Consider the following 23,915-nt stretch of genomic DNA (forward strand, 5'->3'; position numbering starts at 1 on the left):
AGAATGATATTCACATTTGGCTGATACTCACATTTGGCTTGAGATATGTTCCTAAGAGGTAAACAAATTTAGACAATGTTTTTGGAAGAACTTCTTGCATTCCTCAACCTTCCCTGCAGATAAGTGCATCTATGAAAATGTTTGCCAACAGTTCCGTAGGCAATAAATTTAACAAATACTAACTATTATCCTTAAAAACAACGAATTCTGTGAGCAATTGTAGAAAATGATCTGATATTCTCCTTTAACTATAGGAATTTACAAGGTCCATCTAGGCCTTCAGTTGCAATATAAAGTAAAATACTAGCAATAAGAAGAAGCTAAGTCAACAAAATAAGTTGATTATATTTCTGAGTTAGACTGGTTTGAGGCAGCTTCTCATGATCATTCTGCTACCTAATTCTGACAACTCTTTTATTCTCAATATTCCACATGGTATGTTCAAGGCCACAAGATTAAAGGGCATTTTGGTACAGTATACATATATTTAGTTTAAGACCATAAGATTCAAAAGTCTTTTTTTATTTTCTTAAACTCCGTGTCCAGTTGAAATTGAGAGAGTAATAGATTGAAGAGCTAGAAGTAGAAGCTCAATTGATATTAATACCTGCTAGGAAATCACAAGTAATCAAAGATTCAAGGGTTTATTCTTCCTCTAGTACCAATTAACACTAAATCTTATAATCCTCCACAAAATGAATCAGAATCTTCCATCTAAACTATGTACAACAACAACAACAACTACTACTATGCCTCAGTTCCAAAAATGTAGCTAAAAATATTTTCAAAATTCTCATTTATACCATGCCCACATGGATGTAGTGATACTCCACACTCACTGACTTAAAATCCCAATTGGGCCTTCATATCATTGATCACCCACAAATCCACAATCCCTAAAAGACGAAACCACAATGGTAGTTACAGGTTCCACAAAACCCAGTAATTTTATCTTAAACCCTATATTTATATTTAAAAAATCATTTAATACGTACAAATAATCTATCCAAAACCCAGTAAACAAAAAGAGAATTACAGTCCAAAACGCGCAAAACCAAAAGTCCTGACACATCAGCAGCACCTACACAACAACAACAACGTCCCCAGTGTAATCCCACCAGGTATGAGACTACTCCCGATAAACCCTCAGCTCAGAATAAAGCACTAACACATGGGTTAAAAAGACATATAAAAAAAAGGCGTGGGAAATAACATACGGACATGAAAGTATCCCAACCCAATTTGTACCTTCATCTTTTGAAGTACAATCATCACTGCTCTCTTCAATCATCTCTTGCTTTTTCAATCTTTGATTCTCCATTTATTTTTAATCAACCACTCAATTGATTATCTTGGTTAATAAATAAAGTGGATTGTGAAGTTACTGTGAATAACTTTTTTTTTTCTTCTCTATGTTCGTTTATCTTCCCAACTTAATTGTCTCTGTTTGTGTGCTAGTACTTTGACAAAGTGGTCAAAGTCTTTTAATCTTTTTAGGCGTTTGACAAAGTGGTTTATAAATTAAAAAAGTAATTAGAATAAATTCAAAAAAAAAAAAGTTAGATAGCTCAACTTATTTTTTTACTTATAAATTTTATTTAGTTAAAATGTTATAAATATTATTATAATATTGTGATGTCTATCTTTTGGAGAAATTTTAAAATTTATAACTTTGATACCAAGTCAATTTTCTCTTCTAAATAGAGGTTATCTTCATTGTATTTCATCCTTTACAAGAAATAAGAATCCTCTTCTCTCTTTCTCTATAATATTTTTATTTTTATTTTATTATTTTATAGTACGTTATCAGTACGAGACTCTACACGTGATAAATCAATTCAAAATTGATCATGACTAGTATTTTTCATATGGGGTATGTTGTTGCTCGATATTTTCTATCCTTGAAAACGTTGGCTGAGAGGATTTGCTCATCCTCAAAGGTAGGTATTATTCTGTCCCATATTGCTATTACCTCATATTGGCCTAGTAAATACTGTTGCTGATGTTACTATATGTCAATAACGACAATGCTAATGTCCGTTCTTTTTAATGGAAATTTAATTACTGGACATACCAAAAAGCTAGTTTTCAATGACTCATATATGTAATATCTAAATTATCTAGAATTTTAAATTACGTTTTTACATGATGATTTTTATTTATGTCAATAATCACCATAAGTGGTAATATTTTTAAGGCTTGCTATAATTATGATTGAAATATATGTTAGAGAAATCTATCTACATTATATTGATGCCTCGATTTGCTCCTGAAGTAGCAATATTTGAAAAGAGATTTTAAGCGATGTTCAGATAATTTCCATTCATGAAGAATGAGAACTTTTGATAAATGTTACAAATACAAGATTCATTCTCTGAAGTGAATGTGATGATATTTAGTAAAGATTATAAATACGGACGTGCGATTGGTTGTGAAGATATCACAACTCACCTCCAGAAGAGGTAGAATAATTGAGAAGAAGTATTCTAAATTTTCTTACTCGTAGTACATCTGAAGTTTACTCCCGAAGTGGTAAGACTTTGAAATTTACTCCTGAAGTAGTGAACTCTTAAATTTACCCCCGAAGTTGGTAGAACTTCTAACTTTACTCTCGAGTGGTTAAACTTTGCATTACTCCTTAAGAAGTAAAACCTTGAAATTTTCTCCTGAAGCAGAAAGAAGTTGTAAGATATATGAGAAATAATTTGAAGCAATATCTTTTTGTGATTGGGAAAAAGAACTAGTGAAAAATCTGTATAAAGCGCATCTAAGTGACCAGTTCATTCCCCGAAGTGAATGAAAAAATACCACAACACCTCCCGAAGAGATAAAATAACAAAGAATATACATGTTATTTTGTGGTATAAAGTCATTGTTACACGTATTTGTCGTACGTAAAAACATCTTGGTCAATTTTATTTTAAGGCAAAAGATGGCAGATATTGTTGAATGTTTTCTACCGTATGCTTTTAATTTTCCTGAAGGAAATAAGAATTTATATATTTTTCCCTCAAGGAAGTACACCAATATGTCATGTAGTGCATATTTCTTAATAATATGTCAAAACCAAGTGCACAACTATTATTTGTTTGTCGAATATTAAGGTATGTGTAAACCACGAGTAGTACGTACTGTTGTTTTGGATTGAGCCTAAACTACATAGGCACTAGATACATTAATAAGAACCATTGACTTCGTTTCTTCTGAGCCGAGTGTATATCGGAATCCGCCTCTCTGTCCCACAAAGGTAGGTAAGGTCTGCGTATATCCTACATCCTCCGAAAAAAACCTATTGGCACTTCGTTCCTTACATAAACGGCCGCCGAATATGCCTTTCCCCTTTGCCTTTGTTTTTTTGGCAACCTTCTATGCCTCCGCTGAGTCTTTTGCTTTGTAAGTTCCGTTTTTAATTCCTTTTCCCGGAGTCAGAAATACTATACAGAGTAAAAGTACAGAGCAAAAGAATTCCAGAACAGTACATACGTTTCAAGACTCCATTTTAAAATTTTGTTTTCAAAAGGTATACTTGAAAACTTGGATTTAATGATCCACTCTCTGTTGATTTATGAAAGGTAATCAAGAGAACTAAGGTGGAAGAAGAGTGGGAGGCTAATTAAGAAACAAGAAAAGTAAAGAAGTAATTAAAGAAGAAGAATAGTGGAACTATATAAATTGAAATAACAGTTGTAAATCTTCGCAATGTATCTAAAGTTGAAAGTGCATCATAGTGGATATTATAAATATGAATACAACCATAGTTTTATAGGCAACAGATAAAAGAACCTCTTTTCCACCCTTACTCCTAAATGCTCCGAATTCAATTTCTTAAAGAGAATCGATGGACGGAAAAATCGATTGTCGTGTAAGTTAAAAAGTACACGGAAGTGGTAAATAGTAGTTGACAATGGAGGAGAAGCATACCTTGGAAGGGGTTGGTTTTCTTCGGGCAGCGTGAGGAATGAGATGTTGAAGGGTTTTTATTCCTGGCCGCAGTTGGTGGGGTGCAAAGAGCGAAGCAGTGTGTCTTTGCGTTGTTTAGTTGTTAAGCGTGTTTAATTGGGTTATTTCCTAAAAAATATGTAAAAAAAGATAAATAAAACCCTGCATTTCTGTGATGCCACATCAGCGGGCCTTTTTCTTGCTTTTATAGATATATAGATTGGGAGATCTCCATAGCACGAGTGTTTTATGGAGCCATTAACGAAGGTGCATTGGGCTTTGCAAACTTTAGTTTATTTCTCTGATGACACTTCAACTCTTAAAGGGCGTGTGTTAGCATTGTTATTTGTGGATTCATTCTACTATTCAATTCATTAGGTTTCCTTTTTTTTTTTGGTTAATTAATTTGGTAAACGCTACAATGTATTTTGCTCTTTAGGTAAGTAATTTGGTAATCATCACAATATTTGCTCTGTCAATCGTACTATTATGTCGAATTTCTCATTTTACTCTGTTTTGTAGAATTTCCTTCAACTTTCCTTCAAAGAAGCACCTGAGGAGTTTGCTCTTTTATGTACAGGTACCATCACCCCCGTTTCGTTCATATGTTAGCGGTACTGATGATCCTTTATCGGTTTAGTTGTGTCAGTATTACTCTGCATAATATGAAAATTAAATTAGCATATATATAAATTTTTTTTGTGATCAATGATAATGCAATACACTCTACCTTCTCTTCTATTTGAGGTAGTTCTCTTTGCTAGCTCTTCTTTCCTATTGTTTCTTCCATGAAGGTTTCATCCCTGTCCTCTGACTCGGTGCTATACACTCTCATTCAATTGCCTTTTTTTATTTTTTAAATCTTGATTAGGTGAGCCTAATTAGGTATAAAGTAGTCAAAAGTAGTGAATTGATGGATAAACATGTGCTCTTATAAATGCAGGGGCTGTGAATCACACTTTTTGGGATTCCCTACATGTTTCTTCACGATGGACTGGCTCACAAGAGATTTCCTGTGGAGCCTATTGCCAATGTACCTTAGTTGTGAAAGGTAGTTGCAGCTCGTCAAGCAACACAAGTTCTTCAGACTGCGGTTCAACACAAGTTCTTCGGACTGTGGTTTACATACCATTTAAACTTAATGCAAATACACTTAGCACCATAGCTTCCTATATTACTCAGCCGGAAGAGGTTATGACAAATATTGCAGCAACGTCAAACTTTAACAAGATTTTAATTGACCTTATTCAATTGAGATTAGTCCTGAAGTTTGATGGAATTAGGCCGGGAAATGGAGAAGCTTATCAAACCAACGACTCTGACAAGTTAGCATCCTTTTATGGTTGACGAACTCTTTTTTTAAAATAAGGTGATGTCCACCTCGCTAATAAAATATACGTGAAGGAGATGCTTCAGATCTGATTTTTGTTTTAACTCTTTTTTATGCAAGTCCATTCACATATTGAAGACCGCCTATTTTTGAGGTAAACATCTATACTGTCACTTTTTTGGTGGATTATTTCAACTCCCCCTCTCATATTGGTTGTTTTGGTAGGCAGAACCTTATTGGCATAGATGGTATCTATGTGGTTGGCTCTTTAAACCTTCAAGACTCCTTGTATTTTCAAAATTGTGTATGTTAATTATTTCTTAAATTTATTCACTGATTATAGGCATGTCAACTTGGTTTGATTCTGTTGTATTTCTGTACCATTTGGTGTCGTATGAAGTGTCAAACTCGTGCTATGCAAGTGATGGACTGATTCTGGCCACGACCGTCCAAAAGGAACGAACTCTTTTACATAGATGAAGAGTCATCCCACCTTTTTCTACTTTTAAGTTTTGTGGAACTAGCTTCTGATAGAGCATACTGTCTGTTTGCATGATTGTTTTTACTTATAGGCTCTTAGACTTGCAAGTGTCTGGTGCTTCAAAAACGAATGTACAAAATAGGTTGGTTTATGATTGAGTAAAGTAAATTTTGGACTGTGGGAAAGGAAAGTAAATTTTGGACTGTGGGAAAGGCCACCACAGAGACATTGGAAATTATCGCTGAGGGGAAGCTTTCCTGCATCTTATCATTGTATAACAAAATATTTGACAAGATACCAAGTACTCTATGCTACAATTCTACAAGTTATCTTTAGTTTCCACAAAAACATACTACTCCATCCATCCCAGTTTATATGATGGTTGACGTATTTGGGGAGTCAAATAGTTATCTCTTTGACTCAATTTCAAAGATAGATTCTTCGAGTACTCTATATCATAAAATATACATATCTAAAAACTACATAAAACGTACTATAAGTCTGCATAATTAATGATTTACAATATATGAAAATAGTTGGAGAAAATCATAGTCAAGAAAGAGTTGTTTGACTCCCCAAATAGGTCAACCCTCATATAAATTAGAATGGAGTGAGTACTATTTTTAATATTTAGGTGTTAGAAAGAGATTACATCATAAGTTTGACGAGTTCTTTCACAACTGCGCGAAGCGCGGGTAAATTTACTAGTGTATATATATATAATCGCAGGACATAGGTCCGCTGATGTGGCGCATCTAAAAAGTCAGCATTAGTATTTATCTATTTTCTCAGAATTTTGGCTTTTTCCTCTTTTTAACTGCTCTAAAAATAAAATAAAAAATCCAAAAGACATATCTCTCTTTCAGTTTGTTTTAACAAACTTCAGTTACACTTCCCTTACCCCGTTAAACCTATATCATCACATATTCCGCCTCTTTGTTGGAGGTAAAAAACCATTGGCCTGGTTTCTCCCTAAAAAGCAAATCTTTTCCTTGCCCTCCTTAGCATCTTGCTCCCACCACTTTCCTTTTTTTTTTTTTTTTTTGAAAAAGGTAACAGTTAGTCTATATATCCACAGGTATACTACATCAAAATATTTAGTCCCCCTTCAAAAGTATTACATCTTACATATTGTCCTCCTATATTCCACTAGATTACAACCAACCTAAAGCTGTAAAACTATATTCTGTTTGGCTTAACACCTCCTGTTTACACCAAAAGTAATAAAGAGTTATACAATTCATCTTAAGTTTCTGAATGCTGCTCTGCTTGTCTTCAAAACATCTCTGATTTCTCTCCTTCCACACTGTCCACCGGATACTTGCAGGGACAATCTTCCATCTTTCCTCTTTCTTTGCTGCATTGCCATCCTTGTTCCAGCTCCTCATCATTTCTTTTATGCTTCCTGGTTTCACCCATTTGATCTTCCTCATACTGATAAAAATTTGCCAGAGCTGGTCTGTCCACTTGCAGTGCAAAAAGAGGTGGTTTACTGTCTCTGCTTGCTCTCCACATAAAGTAACATCTTGAACAAAGTTGAAATCCTTTTTTCTTCAAGTTTTCATGTATCAACACTGCCTCCTTAGCCAATAGCCAAGAAAAACAGTTCACCTTGTAAGGAATTTTTGTTTTCCAAATCATCCTCGATGGCCACCCTTCCTCATGTATTCATGTTGAGTTCAGATTCCTGTATGCAGAATTAACAGTGAAGCTTCCTGTACTCTCAAATTTCCATTCCAAAGTTTCACTTTCCCCTGATAAATTGTTGAACTGTGCAACTGTGTCATAAAATTTTGCAATTCTTTTCATTTCCCAATCATTCAGATTTCTTCTAAGATTTAGATTCCAACCTTGCCCTGTCCACATGTAAGCCACTGTGGCTTGTTGGGTTTGACACAAAGTGTATATATCTGGATACATTTGCCTCAAAGATGCCTGGCCACACCATATTTCATTCCAAAAAGATACCTTTAGACCATTACCCACTTTGAAATTTGACCTAGCTAAAATCAGTGGCCATAAGTTTCTAATGGATCTCCACACACTACAACCATAAGGAGTAGTAACCACTTCTATCATCCATTTATCCTCCAGCCCATATTTTGCAATGATAACCTCCTCCCAGAGTAAGTTATCAGTTGTTGCGAACTTCCACAACTATTTCATCAACAAGCTTTTGTTCTGGCTGATCATATCTCTTATGCCTGCTCCCCCTTCTTTTTTGTCGATGGTCATCTCTTCCCACTTGACTAGGTGAAACTTCTTCTTATCTTCATTTCCTTGCCAGAAGAAATCCCTTCTCAGTGCATCAATCCTTTTTATCACATTTACAGGTGTGGGGAACACTGACATCATATATGATGGAAGCGCATCTAGAACACTGTTCACCAAGGTTAATCTCCCCCCCCCCCCGAAAGAGAGATACTGACTCTTCCAATTTGTCAACTTCTTCTCACACTTCTCTATCACTCCATTCCAGATCCCCTTGGACTTTGTTTTTGCACCCAGAGGCATTCCCAGATATGTTGTTGGTAATTCCCCCACTTTGCCACCTAATTTTCGAGCCAGATCCTCTACATTTGTGACTTCATTAATTGGGTATACAAAGCTTTTTCCCCAGTTGATATGCAAACTTGACAGTGCTTCAAAGATGATGAAAATGACCCGTAGTATTAGGATGTGCTCTTCCACTGCTTCACAAAAAACTAAAGTGTCATCTGCATACTGTAGATGAGTAATCTCCATGTGGTTTTCTGCCCTCTTTCCCATTTGGAATCCCCTGACCCAGCCCCTTTCTTTAGCTGTGTGAATCAAGTTGCTCATCCCATCCATTTCCAGAATAAAGAGAAAAGGGGAAAGTGCATCCCCCTGCCTCAAACCCCTCTGGGAAGAGAAGAACCCATTAGGACATCTGTTTATCAAAACAGTAAATTTAACTGTACTGATGCACTGCTTGATCCATCTGATCCATCTAGTTCCAAAGCCTATCTTCTGAAGCATATGCACTAAGAAGCTCCAGTTTAAATGGTCATATGCTTTCTGTATATCTAACTTACAAAGAATGCCTGGTTTTTTACTTCTCTGACTGGAATCTACACATTCATTTGCTATCAAAACCGCATCCATAATTTGCCTTCCTTTGGTAAAAGCCATTTGTTGTCTATCTACCAGCATGTGCATGACTTTCTTCAATCTTTCTGCTAACATCTTTGCAATGATCTTGTAAACCCCCCCCCCCCCCCCCTATCAGACTGATGGATCTAAAATCATTTAGCTCCACAGCTCCCACTTAGGAATCAAAGCCACAAAAGTAGCATTTATGCTCCTTTCAAAGACACCTTCCTCATAAAAATTCTGAACTGCTGCAATCAGATCTGCACTGATGATTCCCCAACATTGACTAAAAAAAGCCATAGAAAAACCATCTGGTCCTGGTGCTTTGTCACCTGCACATGCTTTAATGCTTTCCAGGATCTCCTGTTCCTCAAATGGGGCCATCAGGAGTGTATTATCATCTTCCCCAATCTTGGACAATTCCTCATCTCCAACTGTGGTCTCCAGTCTTCTGTCTCTGTGTATAGCTTTTCATAGTAGTCTACAATTTCCTTCTTCACCTCTACTGGATCAGTGAGAACCTCACCCCTAACTTTCAGTTTATCAATTGCATTGTATCTTCTATGAGCATTTGTTGTTCTGTGGAAGAAACTTGTGTTCCTATCCCCTTGTTTGAGCCATAATGTTCTGGACCTCTGTCTCCATGTTGTTTCTTCATGATTTGCTATTTCTTCAAATTCCAGAGTGAGAGCTAGCCTGGAAGCTATCTCACCTTCCTCCAAAGCCCTTTGTTCTTGTATCTCCTTTAACTCAGCTAATTGACTTAACATATTTTGTTTTTGTAAACCCAAGTTTCCTTGAGCAGTCTTACTCCATGTCTTTAGCTTCCCTTTCAATGCTTTCAACTTGGCTACCAGTATAAAGTCAGGTTTCCCACTGAAGTTGAAAGAATCCCACCAGCTTTTAACTCTTTCATTGAAACCTTCTGTATTCAACCACCAGTTCTCAAACTTGTAATATGAGTTTGAAGCTTCCCAGTCTCCACATTGAAGGATCAAAGGTGAGTGATCAGATGTCACTCTATGCAGAATAGACTCTGTAATATTCCTGAAGTTGGTGTCCCATTCTTCAGAGAATAGAAACATGTCAAGTCTTGCAGCGATTGTGTGTCTATCTCCTTTTTTCCAAGTGAAATTGCCCCCCGATAGATCCAGGTCCACCAGCTCCATATCCTCAATAAACTGAGAGAAATCTGTCATTGCCTTACTGATTCTGTTGCAGTTATTCTTTTCTGAAGGATGTCTAACAGTGTCGAAATCCCACAAAAAACCCAAGGTCCTTTAACAAGCCCTCTTGCCGCACCAATTTCCCACCAAGTCTCTTCCTTCTCTACTCTGTCATTTGGGGCATACACCCCTGTGATGTGCCATTTAAAATCTTGATCTCTTCCTGCTAAGCTACATGAAACTGAATAGGCTCCTACACTGCTCAGCTCCCCTGCCCACAGCCTTTTGCCCCACACTATAACTATGTCTCTCCTAGTCCCACTTGTTTCTAGTTGCACATGATCCACCCATCTACTCCCCCTCCACCTTTGTCTCCTGAAAAACCCACACCATCAGCTTTCCCAGTGTGCAGTATGTGCCTAATCATACTCCTTTTACTGGCATCATTCAGCCCCCTAACATTCCAAGAAACTACGTTTACTTTCATTGATCTTTTATAGCCAAAAATCTCCCCCTTCTTCTTGTGCCATTGCTCATAAATTTGGTATCCAGCTCTAAACTTTTCAACTCATTCATCCCCTTCTTCTTTACAATTGTCTGTTCCCCCTACTCCCTCTTATTCTCCTGTTTGTTGTTGTCTATTTTCATGAACAGTTCTTTTGCCTTTTCTTCACACCCTTTGAAATTGACACCAAATTTTGTGCTTAATCTCATGATATGTTGTTGAACAAAGTCCGGAGTGCTTAAACTTTGGATGCTAACTTCTGCCGGAAATTGAATACCCAAAGGAACTACATCTTCTGCAATTAAACTTGAGTTTTCTTCTTCTTGCTTTGATTGTGTTAGTTCAGAATTTCCTGCTACTTCATAAGAAATTACTTCCTTTGTTGTTGAAGACCCAGTCCTCTGTTCTCCTTGTGTGCTCCTGTTCTGCTTTTTCCCCTTCTATATTTCTCCATGGTACGATTCTATTCTTAGGACTGGAGTGGGCTTTGTTAACTTGAATCTCGATATTAACTATGTCATCCACTTGGGCTTCAAAATTTAAAGAATAAGTGTGTCCTGTTGCTATTGGGCCTGAAGACCTACGGCCCATTTGCCCCTCCCTTCTGAATTGGCCCAATGTAGCTTCAAGTGGAACCTTCCCCTTTAAACCCTGGTCACGTGACCTAAAATTTGAATTTTCCCCATCTTTCGAGGCACTCACTTGCCCACCCTTACTATACGCTGGTTCTTTCACTAAAAAGGACTTTGTTACTCTATTGTCCACTGGGTTGAGACTTTGCTTCTCTTTCCTCCCTTCTTCAGCTCTGACGGTGACCGGAATCTCGCACCACACCGGAATATTGTACACGAAACCATCACTGTTCACCTCAATCTCTCTTGGCACCTTTTTCCCATCCCCCTTCACCTTGATCCGAGCCCAGTGAAGATGATTCTTGAGAGAGGTCTCGTCTTCCCTCTCAATATAACCCCCACACTGGTTTCCAATTCGCTTGAACATGTCCTGCGACCACATGCCTTATTTCTGCTGGCCAGCAGCCCGTAGTTGGTTTCCACCATTCGAGGATTAATTTTGTCACGCGCCGAACCATGGCCTGGGCGTAACACGGCACTCGGTGCCTTACTGCATGTGACCGATGAGGCATAACATGAGCGGAATATAACGTGAATGCATGATGAGCCTTTATAAAATGCAATAAGTCATAATACTTAATCAAAATACTTGTTTAAACATCAGTGCGGAAATAACATGAATGAGCCAAAATGGCTATACGACTTCGAAAGTGTGACATGACATAACTGACTTGTCTAGTTTATGAAATCTCTATCATGAGTCTGACTAGAAAACATACTTACTGGGACAAGGTCCCCAGCATACCTTAGATGCATAGCTAATCATAAAATAAAGAGTTGACTAAATCCCGAATGAGATGGGGCTCACCAATAAGCTGATACGAATACTGTCCTACTGAGCAGATGTGTCGTCCTGTAAATCAGTACCTGCATCGTGAAATGCAGGCCCCCGGGCAATATGTAAAGCAACTGAAAGAAATAACATGGAACATATAATAACATGATAAGTGGGAAGAGCATTTCATAAACCGACAACATGATATCACCACGTGGATACGTGGAGTCTGGTACCTCGTCGGACCAGCAGAGCCCCTATACCTTGCCAGGGTATAAGGTGGTAACGTGCCTGATGGATCCATTCAGTGTAAAATTAAGGAATCGTTCTAACTAGGTGGAGCGATCCTTGTCCTACGATGGCTACGTAGTTTCAGGCAATCTGAGCCTTCTCGGTAATTCGTGCAACTCCAAAAAACATGAACATGATATAATTGACTAAGAAGCCCATGATTTCGTGAAATAACTTGTAAATAACTTGTAATCATAATTTCACGAAGTAACTTGTAACATAGTTTGTATCATGGTTTCATGAGATAACTTGTAGTATGGTTTCATGAAATAACTTGTATTTAGCATGTATGTATCTTGTATCATAGCATGAAAATTATTATATAATATAGTTGCATGAAAACTTGTAGACATATAGGATATTCATGAAATAAGCATTCACCTCTAATATTATGGCACATTCACCTCTATGAATTCTTTCTTTCTTCCTTAAGCTTCGTACCGAGTCAAACATCATCATATAAAGTAAAACGGATCCGAGGGAGTAGCAACTTACTGAAACCTTGGATTGCAATGGAATGGATGAATTGCTCATAAACAAAATTAGATCAGACTGTAGCTAAATATGACAATCTTTATTTTAGTTGTTGGTTGAAAATATAATCTGTATTTTAACATCAGCAGCAATGTATGAACAGAACCTCTATAGTATGGGTGTTAGAACCCGTATTTTTGTACAGTGGAATAATTCGGATTTATTTATGATAAGCTAAGGACAAAATTATTTTGGGATACAAAGTCGGGATTCTTGACCTTCGAATTTATTTTGAGATATAAGTTGTGCATGAATTTATTGGTATGGAACAATTAGGACAATTTGGGACCAAAGGTGATAAAATTTGAAATGGAAAGTCATCCACAAATTCCATGTGGTGCCCACACAACTTTGTGTCATCTTCTAAGTGGAACAACTCATTATGTGGGCCAAGGCACCCTTGACTAAGTCTTGCATTGTTAAAAAGTGACCACTTCATTTCACTTCACTCCAACTCTTAAAAAAAAAAAAGGAATTGAAGAGCACCACAATAAGGGGGCTCTCGGCCAGCCCAAGGAAAAATCCACCCCCATTTCTTGCTCTTCCAAAATTATTTCCTTGGTACAAACCCACTATTTTGAGGTCCCTAAGTAGCGTGGGAGTGTCGTTGGAGCTATCAACCCATTATTTTTCATCCATTGGAAACCCTAGCATTTTGTGGAATTGAAGAGGATAGGTAAGAGTTGATCTTGCTTTTGTGTTATAAAGGTTGTTTGTATCTTGTAGTATGTTATAATGGAGGAAAATCATGAAATATGAAATGTTGGAGGTGAGTTGTGTATGTGGAGCTTGAGCCGTGTAAATGGGTGTTGTTGTGTTGTGATTGAAATTATGAATTAATGCCTAGTTAGTTGATTATGATCATTGTAAGGTGAAGAACAATTGAGAATCATCCATATATGTATATGTGTAGTGTTAGCCGAAAATGGGTCACCTTATGTGCCAAGAATTGAATTAGTATCGCTTATTGTTTAGCCGTCGTCGCCATGAATTCTACGTTGGAAATGAAAGTTTATTGACTCAAATTGATGTTGTAAATATTGCAGACTGATTTGGAAGTTGTTGTACATTTAATGTAAATTGTGTATTGATGAAAATAGCATTGTTAGAATGTAAATTGTAGATACGAACCATGATTTGGAAATGAAGAAAAAGTTAGGGGGGCTGTCTCGGTTAGAGGCTGTTTCGGGTAGCTTGGGAAAATTTATGGATTGTTGGAAAAATTGTATAAATTGCTTAGAATGTCTTGAAATGTTTTTGGTATGGGTTCGGGTTAGTATGTGAGCGTATAAGCGTCGATTTTGGCTTGAAGGTAAGTCGTTGAATTGAATTTATGAAAGTTGATGAATGATGGAAAAGAGAGCTATTATTGTTGTATTACCTTTCGGATTGATTATTAATGTTGTTAGGTTGGTTGTTGTTGTTGTTGTTGTTGATTGATACGGCCGAGTTAAATTCTAGGGGTAGCCTATTTACAGGGGAAATGCTGCTCAAATTTCTGTAGAATTAAGGGCGAAATTGGAATTTAATGCCCAAAAAGTCTTTAGCTAATGTTTGGCATTTTATGGCTTGTTTATAGATCGTGGGCAGCCCGAATCATAGGTTGGATTTAGCTTGAGTTTGGATCGTATTGGAGAGCGTTTGAGGTATGTAAAGTAATCTTCCTTCTTCGGCATGCCTTAGTTAAAATAGGCTATGATATAAGCCTCGAGGAAACTCTATTCTCACAATCCGAGCATGTTTATGAATCGCATTTGTTCTTTGGCATCCTTGCCTTGTCATGGCAAAACATTGATCCTTATGTTCTTGGAATCCATAATTTGTAAAGATTACATGAAAGCTGATTTTTGTTTTAAAGTTCATTCTTTAGCGATTCCAAAACTTCAAACGCCCATAATTTCCTCAGAAAAGCTCGGATTGCTTTGAAATTTTCGTAGGAGTTTGTATGATATAAAATGAGTATGTTTTTCATAGGCGGGCTCAGTTCGGGTCTATACTCGTCCGTGGGTCCCGCGACGCCCGTTTTGAAATTCGATAACTTTGAAACAAAAAGTGATAATTATTATTCCGATTTCGAATATGACTATTTTACTTATCCTTCAGATTTATAATAATGATTTTATGCATATGATTCCTCACTACTCCGCTCGTGCCTACTGTGATATCGTTCACCGGTTCCCGGGCCGGTTCTGTTGTCGTGCGCTTTGTGATACATTCCGGTGTTATGCTGTGATTATGGTTCACCGTGCTCCTCGCTCGAGGGCCGGGTTCCACTTGTGTTTGGCGTTATGCTGTGTTTGGCGTTATGCTGTGTTGTGATGTGTGACGGGGATTCGGAGATTTGAAACTTTCTGGTGTTATGCTGTGTTGTGGCGCCATCGACAGGCGGGCGACCACATTTTCCTGTGCCCTATGCATAATTTATACTTTGGAAATAAACATTTTGATATTTTTTTTTGATATGTATTATTTTCTATATATCTGATTCGATTATTGTTCAGATTTATTTCTGTACCTTCTGCTTTGCATACTCAGTACATATTTCGTACTGACCCCTTCTCCGGGGGCTGCGTTTCATGCCCGCAGGTACGGACGCACAGCCTGGTGATCCACCTGTTTAGGACACCCTTACTGCTATTCGGAGTGCTCCTCTCTTTCCGGAGCTTATACTTTTGGTATATATATTTATTAGTGCATTTGTATATATTCGTTCATGGGTACGGCGGGGCCCTGTCCCGTCATATGATTCTGTCGGTCTGTTTAGAGGTCTGTGGACATGTTTGTGGGTTAGGGTCTTTCTGTATGGATGTATGTACATGTCGTTTGGGCGATCCCATACGCCGAGGCGGCCGGTCCGCATATGTTTATATATTGCTTGGTTAGCCCTGTGTGGCTTTTGTTGGTATTTTCTGCGTGCAGGGTATATTGGATAGTCCGTAAAACAAAGGAAACTCTGCCGAAATTTTTCTGGAAATTACCTAAATTTGAAATAAAGCCTTGTCGGCTTCCGCCATATACTAGAATGAGTTGATAAAATTTGAGATAATATTTGATAGATGGGTTCGGGTGCCCAGATCGGGCACTAGTCACGGCCTACGGGGTTGGGTCGTGACAATGGGAGTAAGGAAAATCGGAGTCACAACTCTGCCACCAACGGGTTGTTTGCCAGCAGCCATTACTTTGTTTGGTAGAGGAAGCAATCAATGTGTTGCTAGATTGAACCAAGATGTTGTTTTCTTCAATAGCAAGCTCAACAGGACATCAGGTAATTTGAGGAGCAGGCTTCCAGGCCTCAAACTTGTTGTCTTCAACATCTATCAGCCTCTTTTCGATATGATCACTAAACCTGCAGATAGCGATAATATGCTGAGACACATTTTCTGTTTCATCTTGACTATAGTGATCATTGAACATCAATCAGGCAATATTATAAAGTAGATTAAATTTTTCTTTTTCCTTCGGTGTGGAGGGAGGATTTATTGTCGTTCAAATTCAAAGAGGAAAATTAATGTAGGACTTTTTCAATTTTGTCCCATCGGCCAAATTAATTACTGGCGCAAGCCAAAATGTACAAAACCTATACACTCATTGTGTATATCATATGTATACTTCACGTATATTCTTTGTATACAATATGTATATTTCGTGTATCTCAATGTGCCTATGATGTAGCGCCTGGCAGGCTGTTAGCTAGTCTGTATCATCTGTATATTTATACTTAATATACAAAACCTATACATTTGCTGGCTATTATTCTTTTGAGCGGTCCAAGAATGTGATTAATCCTTGTATTGTAACACATTTTCCTTTGACAATCTACTTTTTTACCTCTATAGGATTCTTTGAATCAAGGAGAGCTTGTTGTGGGACTGGTACGATAGAGACATCATTCCTTTGCAATGTCAGGTCAATAGGGACATGCTCCAATGCCACACAGTACGTCTTTTGGGACGGATTCCATCCCTCTGAAGCAGCTAATGAGAAATTAGCTCAAAGTCTGCTGCAGCAGGGCTTTGATCTCATCTCTTAATGCCTGAAAGCTGCGGAAATCGTCTACTTTTCTAGTTCAGTCATTTAGTGATACTGTTCTATAGTTGCTGTTGGAGTTGCATCAAGTTTAAGCTATATATTATGTCTTGTGAAGTAGTAGTTATAACTATTTAAGGGGCTGCTGATAGCCTTCCTAAGTTCATATACGTTTTCCAAGATTTTACCTACTGTTACATAATAATCGGCAAAAAGATTATTAATAGTAGTGTTTCCACATTACATGCTGTCTCTCCATATCATTGAAGCAAACTAATCAAAGAAAAGTACATTCATCTATTGGACATTCTCCCTATCCCTGTGTCTATACAAGGTGGATCCAGATTTTTCTTCTTATTCTCCTGTTTGTTGTTGGCTATTTTCATGAACAGTTCTTTTGCCTTTTCTTCACACCCTTTGAAATTGACACCAAATTCTGTGCTTAATCTCATGATATGTTGTTGAACAAAGTCCAGAGTGCTTAAACTTTGGATGCTAACTTCTGCCGGAAATTGAATACCCAAAGGAACTACTTCTTCTGCAATTAAACTTGAGTTTTCTTCTTCTTGCTTTGATTGTGTTAGTTCAGAATTTCCTGCTACTTCATAAGAAATTACTTCCTTTGTTGTTGAAGACCCAGTCCTCTGTTCTCCTTGTGTGCTCCTGTTCTGCTTTTTCCCCTTCTATATTTCTCCATGGTACGATTCTATTCTTAGGACTGGAGTGGGCTTTGTTAACTTGAATCTCGATATTAACTATGTCATCCACTTGGGCTTCAAAATTTAAAGAATAAGTGTGTTCTGTTGCTATTGGGCCTGAAGACCTACGGCCCATTTGCCCCTCCCTTCTGAATTGGCCCAATGTAGCTTCAAGTGGAACCTTCCCCTTTAAACCCTGGTCACGTGACCTAAAATTTGAATTTTCCCCATCTTTCGAGGCACTCACTTGCCCACCCTTACTATACGCTGGTTCTTTCACTAAAAAGGACTTTGTTACTCTATTGTCCACTGGGTTGAGACTTTGCTTCTCTTTCCTCCCTTCTTCAGCTCTGACGGTGACCGGAATCTCGCACCACACCGGAATATTGTACACGAAACCATCACTGTTCACCTCAATCTCTCTTGGCACCTTTTTCCCATCCCCCTTCACCTTGATCCGAGCCCAGTGAAGATGATTCTTGAGAGAGGTCTCGTCTTCCCTCTCAATATAACCCCCACACTGGTTTCCAATTCGCTTGAACATGTCCTGCGACCACATGCCTTATTTCTGCTGGCCAGCAGCCCGTAGTTGGTTTCCACCATTCGAGGATTAATTTTGTCACGCGCCGAACCATGACCCGGGCGTAACACGACACTTGGTGCCTTACTGCATGTGACCGAGCGAATCACATGGCTTGCTGAATCATCATGAGGCATAACATGAGCGGAATATAACGTGAATGCATGATGAGCCTTTATAAAATGCAATAAGTCATAATACTTAATCAAAATACTTGTTTAAACATGAGTGCGGAAATAACATGAATGAACCAAAATGGCTATACGACTTCGAAAGTGTGACATGACATAACTGACTTGTCTAGTCTATGAAACCTCTATCATGAGTCTGACTAGAAAACATACTTACTGGGACAAGGTTCCCTGCATACCTTAGATGCATAGCTAATCATAAAATAAAGAGTTGACTAAACCCCGAATGAGATGGGGCTCACCAATAAGCTGATACGAATACTGTCCTACTGAGCAGATGTGTCGTCCTGTAAATCTGTACCTGCATCGTGAAATGCAGGCTCCCGAGCAATAAAAGGGGACGTCAGCACATTGAATGTACTGGTATGTAAAGCAACTGAAAGAAATAACATGGAACATATAATAACATGATAAGAATTGAAACTGAAAACCTACACATGAACATGAGCATGAGCATGAGTACATATATATAACATAAGTAAAACATGATAAGTAGGGAGAACATTTCATAAACTGACAACATGATATCACCACGTGGATACGTGGAGTCTGGTACCTCGCCGGACCAGCAGAGCCCCTATACCTTGCCAGGGTATAAGGTTGTAACGTGCCTGATGGATCCATTCAGTGTAAAATTAAGGAATCGTTCTAACTGGGCGGAGCGATCCTTGTCCTACGATGGCTACGTAGTTTCAGGCAATCTGAGCCTTCTTGGTAATTCGTGCAACTCCAAAAAACATGAATATGATATAATTGACTAAGAAGCCCATGATTTTCGTGAAATAACTTGTAAATAACTTGTAATCATGATTTCACGAAGTAACTTGTAACATAGCTTGTATCATGGTTTCATGAGATAACTTGTAGCATGGTTTCATGAAATAACTTGTATTTAGCATGTATGTATCTTGTATCATAGCATGAAAATAATTATATAATATAGTTGCATGAAAACTTGTAGACATATAGGATATTCATGAAATAATCATTCACCTCTAATATTATGGCACATTCACCTCTATGAATTCTTTCTTTCTTCCTTAAGCTTCGTACCGAGTCAAACATCATCATATAAAGTAAAACGGATCCGAGAGAGTAGCAACTTACTGAAACCTTGGATTGCAATGGAATGGATGAATTGCTCATAAACAAAATTAGATCACACTGTAGCTAAATATGAAAATCTTTATTTTAGTTGTTGGTTGAAAATATAATCTGTATTTTAACATCAGCAGCAATGTATGAACAGAACCTCTATAGTATGGGAGCAAAGAAAATCGGAGTCACAACTCTGCCACCAACGGGTTGTTTGCCAGCAGCCATTACTTTGTTTGGTAGAGGAAGCAATCAATGTGTTGCTAGATTGAACCAAGATGCTGTTTTCTTCAATAGCAAGCTCAACAGGACATCAGGTAATTTGAGGAGCAGGCTTCCAGGCCTCAAACTTGTTGTCTTCGACATCTATGAGCCTCTTTTCGATATGATCACTAAACTTGCAGATAGCGGTAATATGCTGAAACACATTTTCTGTTTCATCTTGACTATACTGATCATTGAACATCAATCAGGCAATATTATAAAGTAGATTAATTTAACGAAAAAGAAAGGAGAAACCATAAATTTATCCATCATTTACATAATTAAGGGGTTGATAAATTGACGGACTAGCAGGAACAGGTGCACTTGGTGAAGTAGCTAAACCTATGATTGTTGTAGCGATTTATTCATTTGTTCACTTTTTTTAATATTGACACCGCTTACAAAAAATTCTGCATATGCTACCGATCAGGAGATACTCAAAGTTCCTAAATAAAAAATCCATCCGCATTTAAAGGCTGTTAAATATTTCTTTTTCCTTCGGTGTGGAGGGAGGATTTATTGTCGTTCAAATTCAAAGAGGAAAATTAATGTAGGACTTTTTCAATTTTGTCCCATCGGCCAAATTAATTACTGGCGCAAGCCAAAATGTACAAAACCTATACACTCATTGTGTATATCATATGTATACTTCACGTATATTCTTTGTATACAATATGTATATTTCGTGTATCTCAATGTGCCTATGATGTAGCGCCTGGCAGGCTGTTAGCTAGTCTGTATCATCTGTATATTTATACTTAATATACAAAACCTATACATTTGCTGGCTATTATTCTTTTGAGCGGTCCAAGAATGTGATTAATCCTTGTATTGTAACACATTTTCCTTTGACAATCTACTTTTTTACCTCTATAGGATTCTTTGAATCAAGGAGAGCTTGTTGTGGGACTGGTACGATAGAGACATCATTCCTTTGCAATGTCAGGTCAATAGGGACATGCTCCAATGCCACACAGTACGTCTTTTGGGACGGATTCCATCCCTCTGAAGCAGCTAATGAGAAATTAGCTCAAAGTCTGCTGCAGCAGGGCTTTGATCTCATCTCTTAATGCCTGAAAGCTGCGGAAATCGTCTACTTTTCTAGTTCAGTCATTTAGTGATACTGTTCTATAGTTGCTGTTGGAGTTGCATCAAGTTTAAGCTATATATTATGTCTTGTGAAGTAGTAGTTATAACTATTTAAGGGGCTGCTGATAGCCTTCCTAAGTTCATATACGTTTTCCAAGATTTTACCTACTGTTACATAATAATCGGCAAAAAGATTATTAATAGTAGTGTTTCCACATTACATTCTGTCTCTCCATATCATTGAAGCAAACTAATCAAAGAAAAGTACATTCATCTATTGGAATTTCTCCCTATCCCTGTGTCTATACAAGGTGGATCCAGAATTTGAAGTTTATGATTTCTGAGTATTATCTTTTTCTTTTCTTTTGTGAGATACTAAGGTTCTTGCTTAGATTTATACATTATGTCGCCTTTGTTAGTCAAGTATTGGGTCTAGTTCCTATGTCAATTGCTTGTTCTTGTTCTTCCAAAGTAGAATTGGTGTGAATTGATCCCAATTGATGGGCTATCAAGACATGTGGCCAAGAGCTCGTTGGAGTTAGTGGATAAGCATTAAGTGCTGAAAGTAACTTTATAAATAACTAATTACGCGTACTGAAGCCGATAATACGCAATTGATGTGTTGAATCTTACTTTAATAAGTATTTAATGGTGATATGAAAATATTGATGAGTAACCTGCCACAATCAGGGGCAGAGCTAGGGGATGGCCGCAAGGGGATTTGTCAAAAGCTACACTTCATATACAAAGTTTAACTTTTTATTTAGTAGATGTTGGTTTTCTTTATTTGTTTTCTTCTTTATATTTTGAATCACCGGACCTCAGTGAAAATTTTGACAATGTAATAACTTAAATATATCTAGTTGACTTTTAAATGAATAAAATAGTACGGTATAACCATTTTTAACGCGTGCAAAGGTACGTAAATTAAATCCATTAGTTTACAAACCACTAGGTTATGGCTTTTGGTTTTAACATTGTTGAGAGCTATGGTGGATTGACTGAATTAAATCAAGGAGCATCGGATACAGAAATTTACCTTGAGCCAATAAGAGTAGCCAGAAAATTATAATTTCAAACTCAACGTTCAGTTGTTGTTGTTGTAAACTCAACGTTCAACAGTTAATGAGTCCCTATTTTCTATTGCTGACCACTTCATAGCCACTCGGGCAAATACGGTACTTGCTCTTTCTAATCATGCCATAGTACGACACGTTCTTTGGAAGGTACTTGTGGATTTGCACGTCCGGATCGTTGTTTTTTCCCCACTGCTCCATTAGCACTTGCCTTATGTAGCCATGGGTTCCTCCCGCGTAGAAAACTAAAACAGAACGATGGGATGGAGACGACCCTCCAATTAAGCCATTCGTTGTACCATGAGGGAGATAGATTTCTGGCAAGGATACATCCTTGATAGGGTCGAATCTTTCAGAGGTATTTGCATTGCATAGAACTCGTATCGAGTTTTTATATAAGTAAGGAACAGCAAAGGAAATTTTAGGAGCCTGCAAAATATATGGCAATTACATAAGAAGAACTCTCCCATAAAGACATCAAGTTTAAATTCTGACTTTGCCTCTAGTCAGATAAAAATAGTTAATGGAAAAATTTGTGTTTCTTACCCAATCATGGCAAGCAAGCATGAAGTGATCAGATCCAAGGCTTCTATTCCAATAAGGATATTTTCTTGAGATACTGTCAATGTTATCTGCTGCTGTATTCCGCATAGGACCCCATTCCCGAGAATCGACAACATAAACATAGCTCACTATCGATAAGACACTGAACGGGAGGAAGTAAACATTGGCTTTTTCAGGATCATTAGTATGGAACTTGCTAATCTCAATCTGATGAATCAGAATTCCTTCAATTCTCAGGATTCCTTGACTAGCACTATAGTGAAATACAGGGGGATCACCTTCCTCGTATACGTATATCTTAAAATGTTTTTCCATTTCCAAGTAACTCCTGCAGTACCCAAATAAAGAATCCTTAAACTCCATAGTAAAAAGTTGTTTAAAGTAGTCCCTTTGATATATTTTTGCCCAGTTTTGGTTCTTTAAGTTGCTAAAAGTGAGCATTTTTAGTCCAGATCAAATATTTAACGAACTCTGGCGGTTAGTTTAACAGGAGCAATGATTTTTTTTTTAAGGGAACTTCACATTCGGAGATGTAGTTTAGTAGTTTCTCTATTTCTGATGTTTGGTGCATATTTCTGAGGTGTAACGTCTGATATCTTTTGTCTATTTCTAGTGTTTGGTGCAATTTTTTCGTGCAGTTTTAGAGATTACACGGGATATCCTTTATGTCTTGTTAAATCTTATTCTGTCCCAGTTCCTCTAAATCTAAGGGCCAAGATTGTTAATTATATGATTTTGGTAAACTTAAAGGACCAAACTATTCAGGATTATATTTAAAGGACTACTTTGAACCTATCCTAAAGATAAGGGACTATTTTTGCTCCAGTTCAATTCCATAATCAAAAGTTCAAGAATCTTTATTCCATTGTCATAAGTTCAAGAACCTTTGCACCAATTCAATTCTGTAGGCAAAAGTTCAAGAATCTTTTCTCAAGTTCGATTCTATAGGCAAAAGTTCAAATCTCCAAAAGTTGAAGCTGCTAAATAATAAGGAATATATTTTAGGAAAATACTTTAAAAGCTAGTAGTACTACTTACACCTGTGAAAGGTAGTGGGGTTCCCGTAAATTTGACCAGTAGAGACATACTCAGGATCATCGAATGTTTGATTTTTTCTCTGTGCTTCTTTTATATCAGCTCTCACTCTTACAAGACCAGCTTCAACTCTCTCTAAACTGCTCATCAACTTCTTTTCTAATTCACCAATTGGTGGATTAATATTCTTGGAAGAATCATAATTTGTTGCCGAAGAAAATTTTCCAAAAGAAAGGACCAAAGTAGAGCTTGTTGAACTTTGTAGACCAAAATACAGAGGCACTAAAATCAAGGGAACTGCAATTAACCACACAACTCTACTACTACTAGAAGAAGAAGAATCTGAAGTATTGTCCATTTTCTTTTTTGAGTCTCATTTGTTAATTGGACTCATAACTTATCCCTTTTGCAGAAATGACGCAGCATTTGTGTGTGTCGTTTGTGAAGAGATCACTGTATTACTCACTCCGTCGCTTCCTAATTGGTCCCAAAAAATTTGACACATTTTTATATTTACAAACAATTCATTT

At 37.4% G+C, this 23,915-nt stretch overlaps 3 protein-coding genes across 16 annotated transcripts in view; 1 reads left to right on the plus strand and 2 right to left on the minus strand.

Moving 5' to 3' along the window:
• Positions 1-23,915, minus strand: part of LOC132606946 (uncharacterized) — a 38,689-nt gene that overhangs the window by 11,878 nt on the left and 2,896 nt on the right. For 7 of the 14 annotated variants that reach the window (XM_060320662.1, XM_060320664.1, XM_060320665.1 and 4 more), the window contains exons 1-2: positions 1,249-1,462; positions 32-113 (exon numbers count right to left, since the gene is read on the minus strand). The exons of 1 other annotated variant lie outside the window; for it this stretch is intronic. In XM_060320662.1, the coding sequence (XP_060176645.1) occupies positions 32-100 (69 nt within the window). In that variant the 5' untranslated portion in view covers positions 101-113; positions 1,249-1,462. Of the gene's footprint in view, positions 1-31; positions 119-803; positions 977-1,036; positions 1,060-1,248; positions 1,463-23,915 lie in introns of those variants that run through there. 6 more of the 14 variants (XM_060320663.1, XM_060320658.1, XM_060320659.1 and 3 more) reach the window with 6 other exon arrangements.
• Positions 19,413-20,880, plus strand: LOC132605358 (GDSL esterase/lipase At5g03820-like). The gene is made up of 2 exons (XM_060318530.1): positions 19,413-19,674; positions 20,498-20,880. Exons 1-2 carry the CDS (start codon positions 19,500-19,502, stop codon positions 20,689-20,691), a joined length of 369 nt encoding a protein of 122 aa, XP_060174513.1. The 5' UTR covers positions 19,413-19,499; the 3' UTR covers positions 20,692-20,880.
• On the minus strand, positions 21,610-23,832 carry LOC132605360 (probable glycosyltransferase At5g03795). Its single transcript, XM_060318531.1, has 3 exons — positions 23,391-23,832; positions 22,333-22,678; positions 21,610-22,215 (listed from the first exon to the last, which is right to left on the minus strand). The coding sequence occupies exons 1-3, from the start codon at positions 23,741-23,743 to the stop codon at positions 21,844-21,846; spliced, it is 1,071 nt and encodes a 356-aa protein (XP_060174514.1). The 5' UTR covers positions 23,744-23,832; the 3' UTR covers positions 21,610-21,843.

Source organism: Lycium barbarum, chromosome 8 (assembly GCF_019175385.1).
Source record: "Lycium barbarum isolate Lr01 chromosome 8, ASM1917538v2, whole genome shotgun sequence".
In the NCBI taxonomy this organism is placed as follows: Eukaryota; Viridiplantae; Streptophyta; class Magnoliopsida; order Solanales; family Solanaceae; genus Lycium; species Lycium barbarum.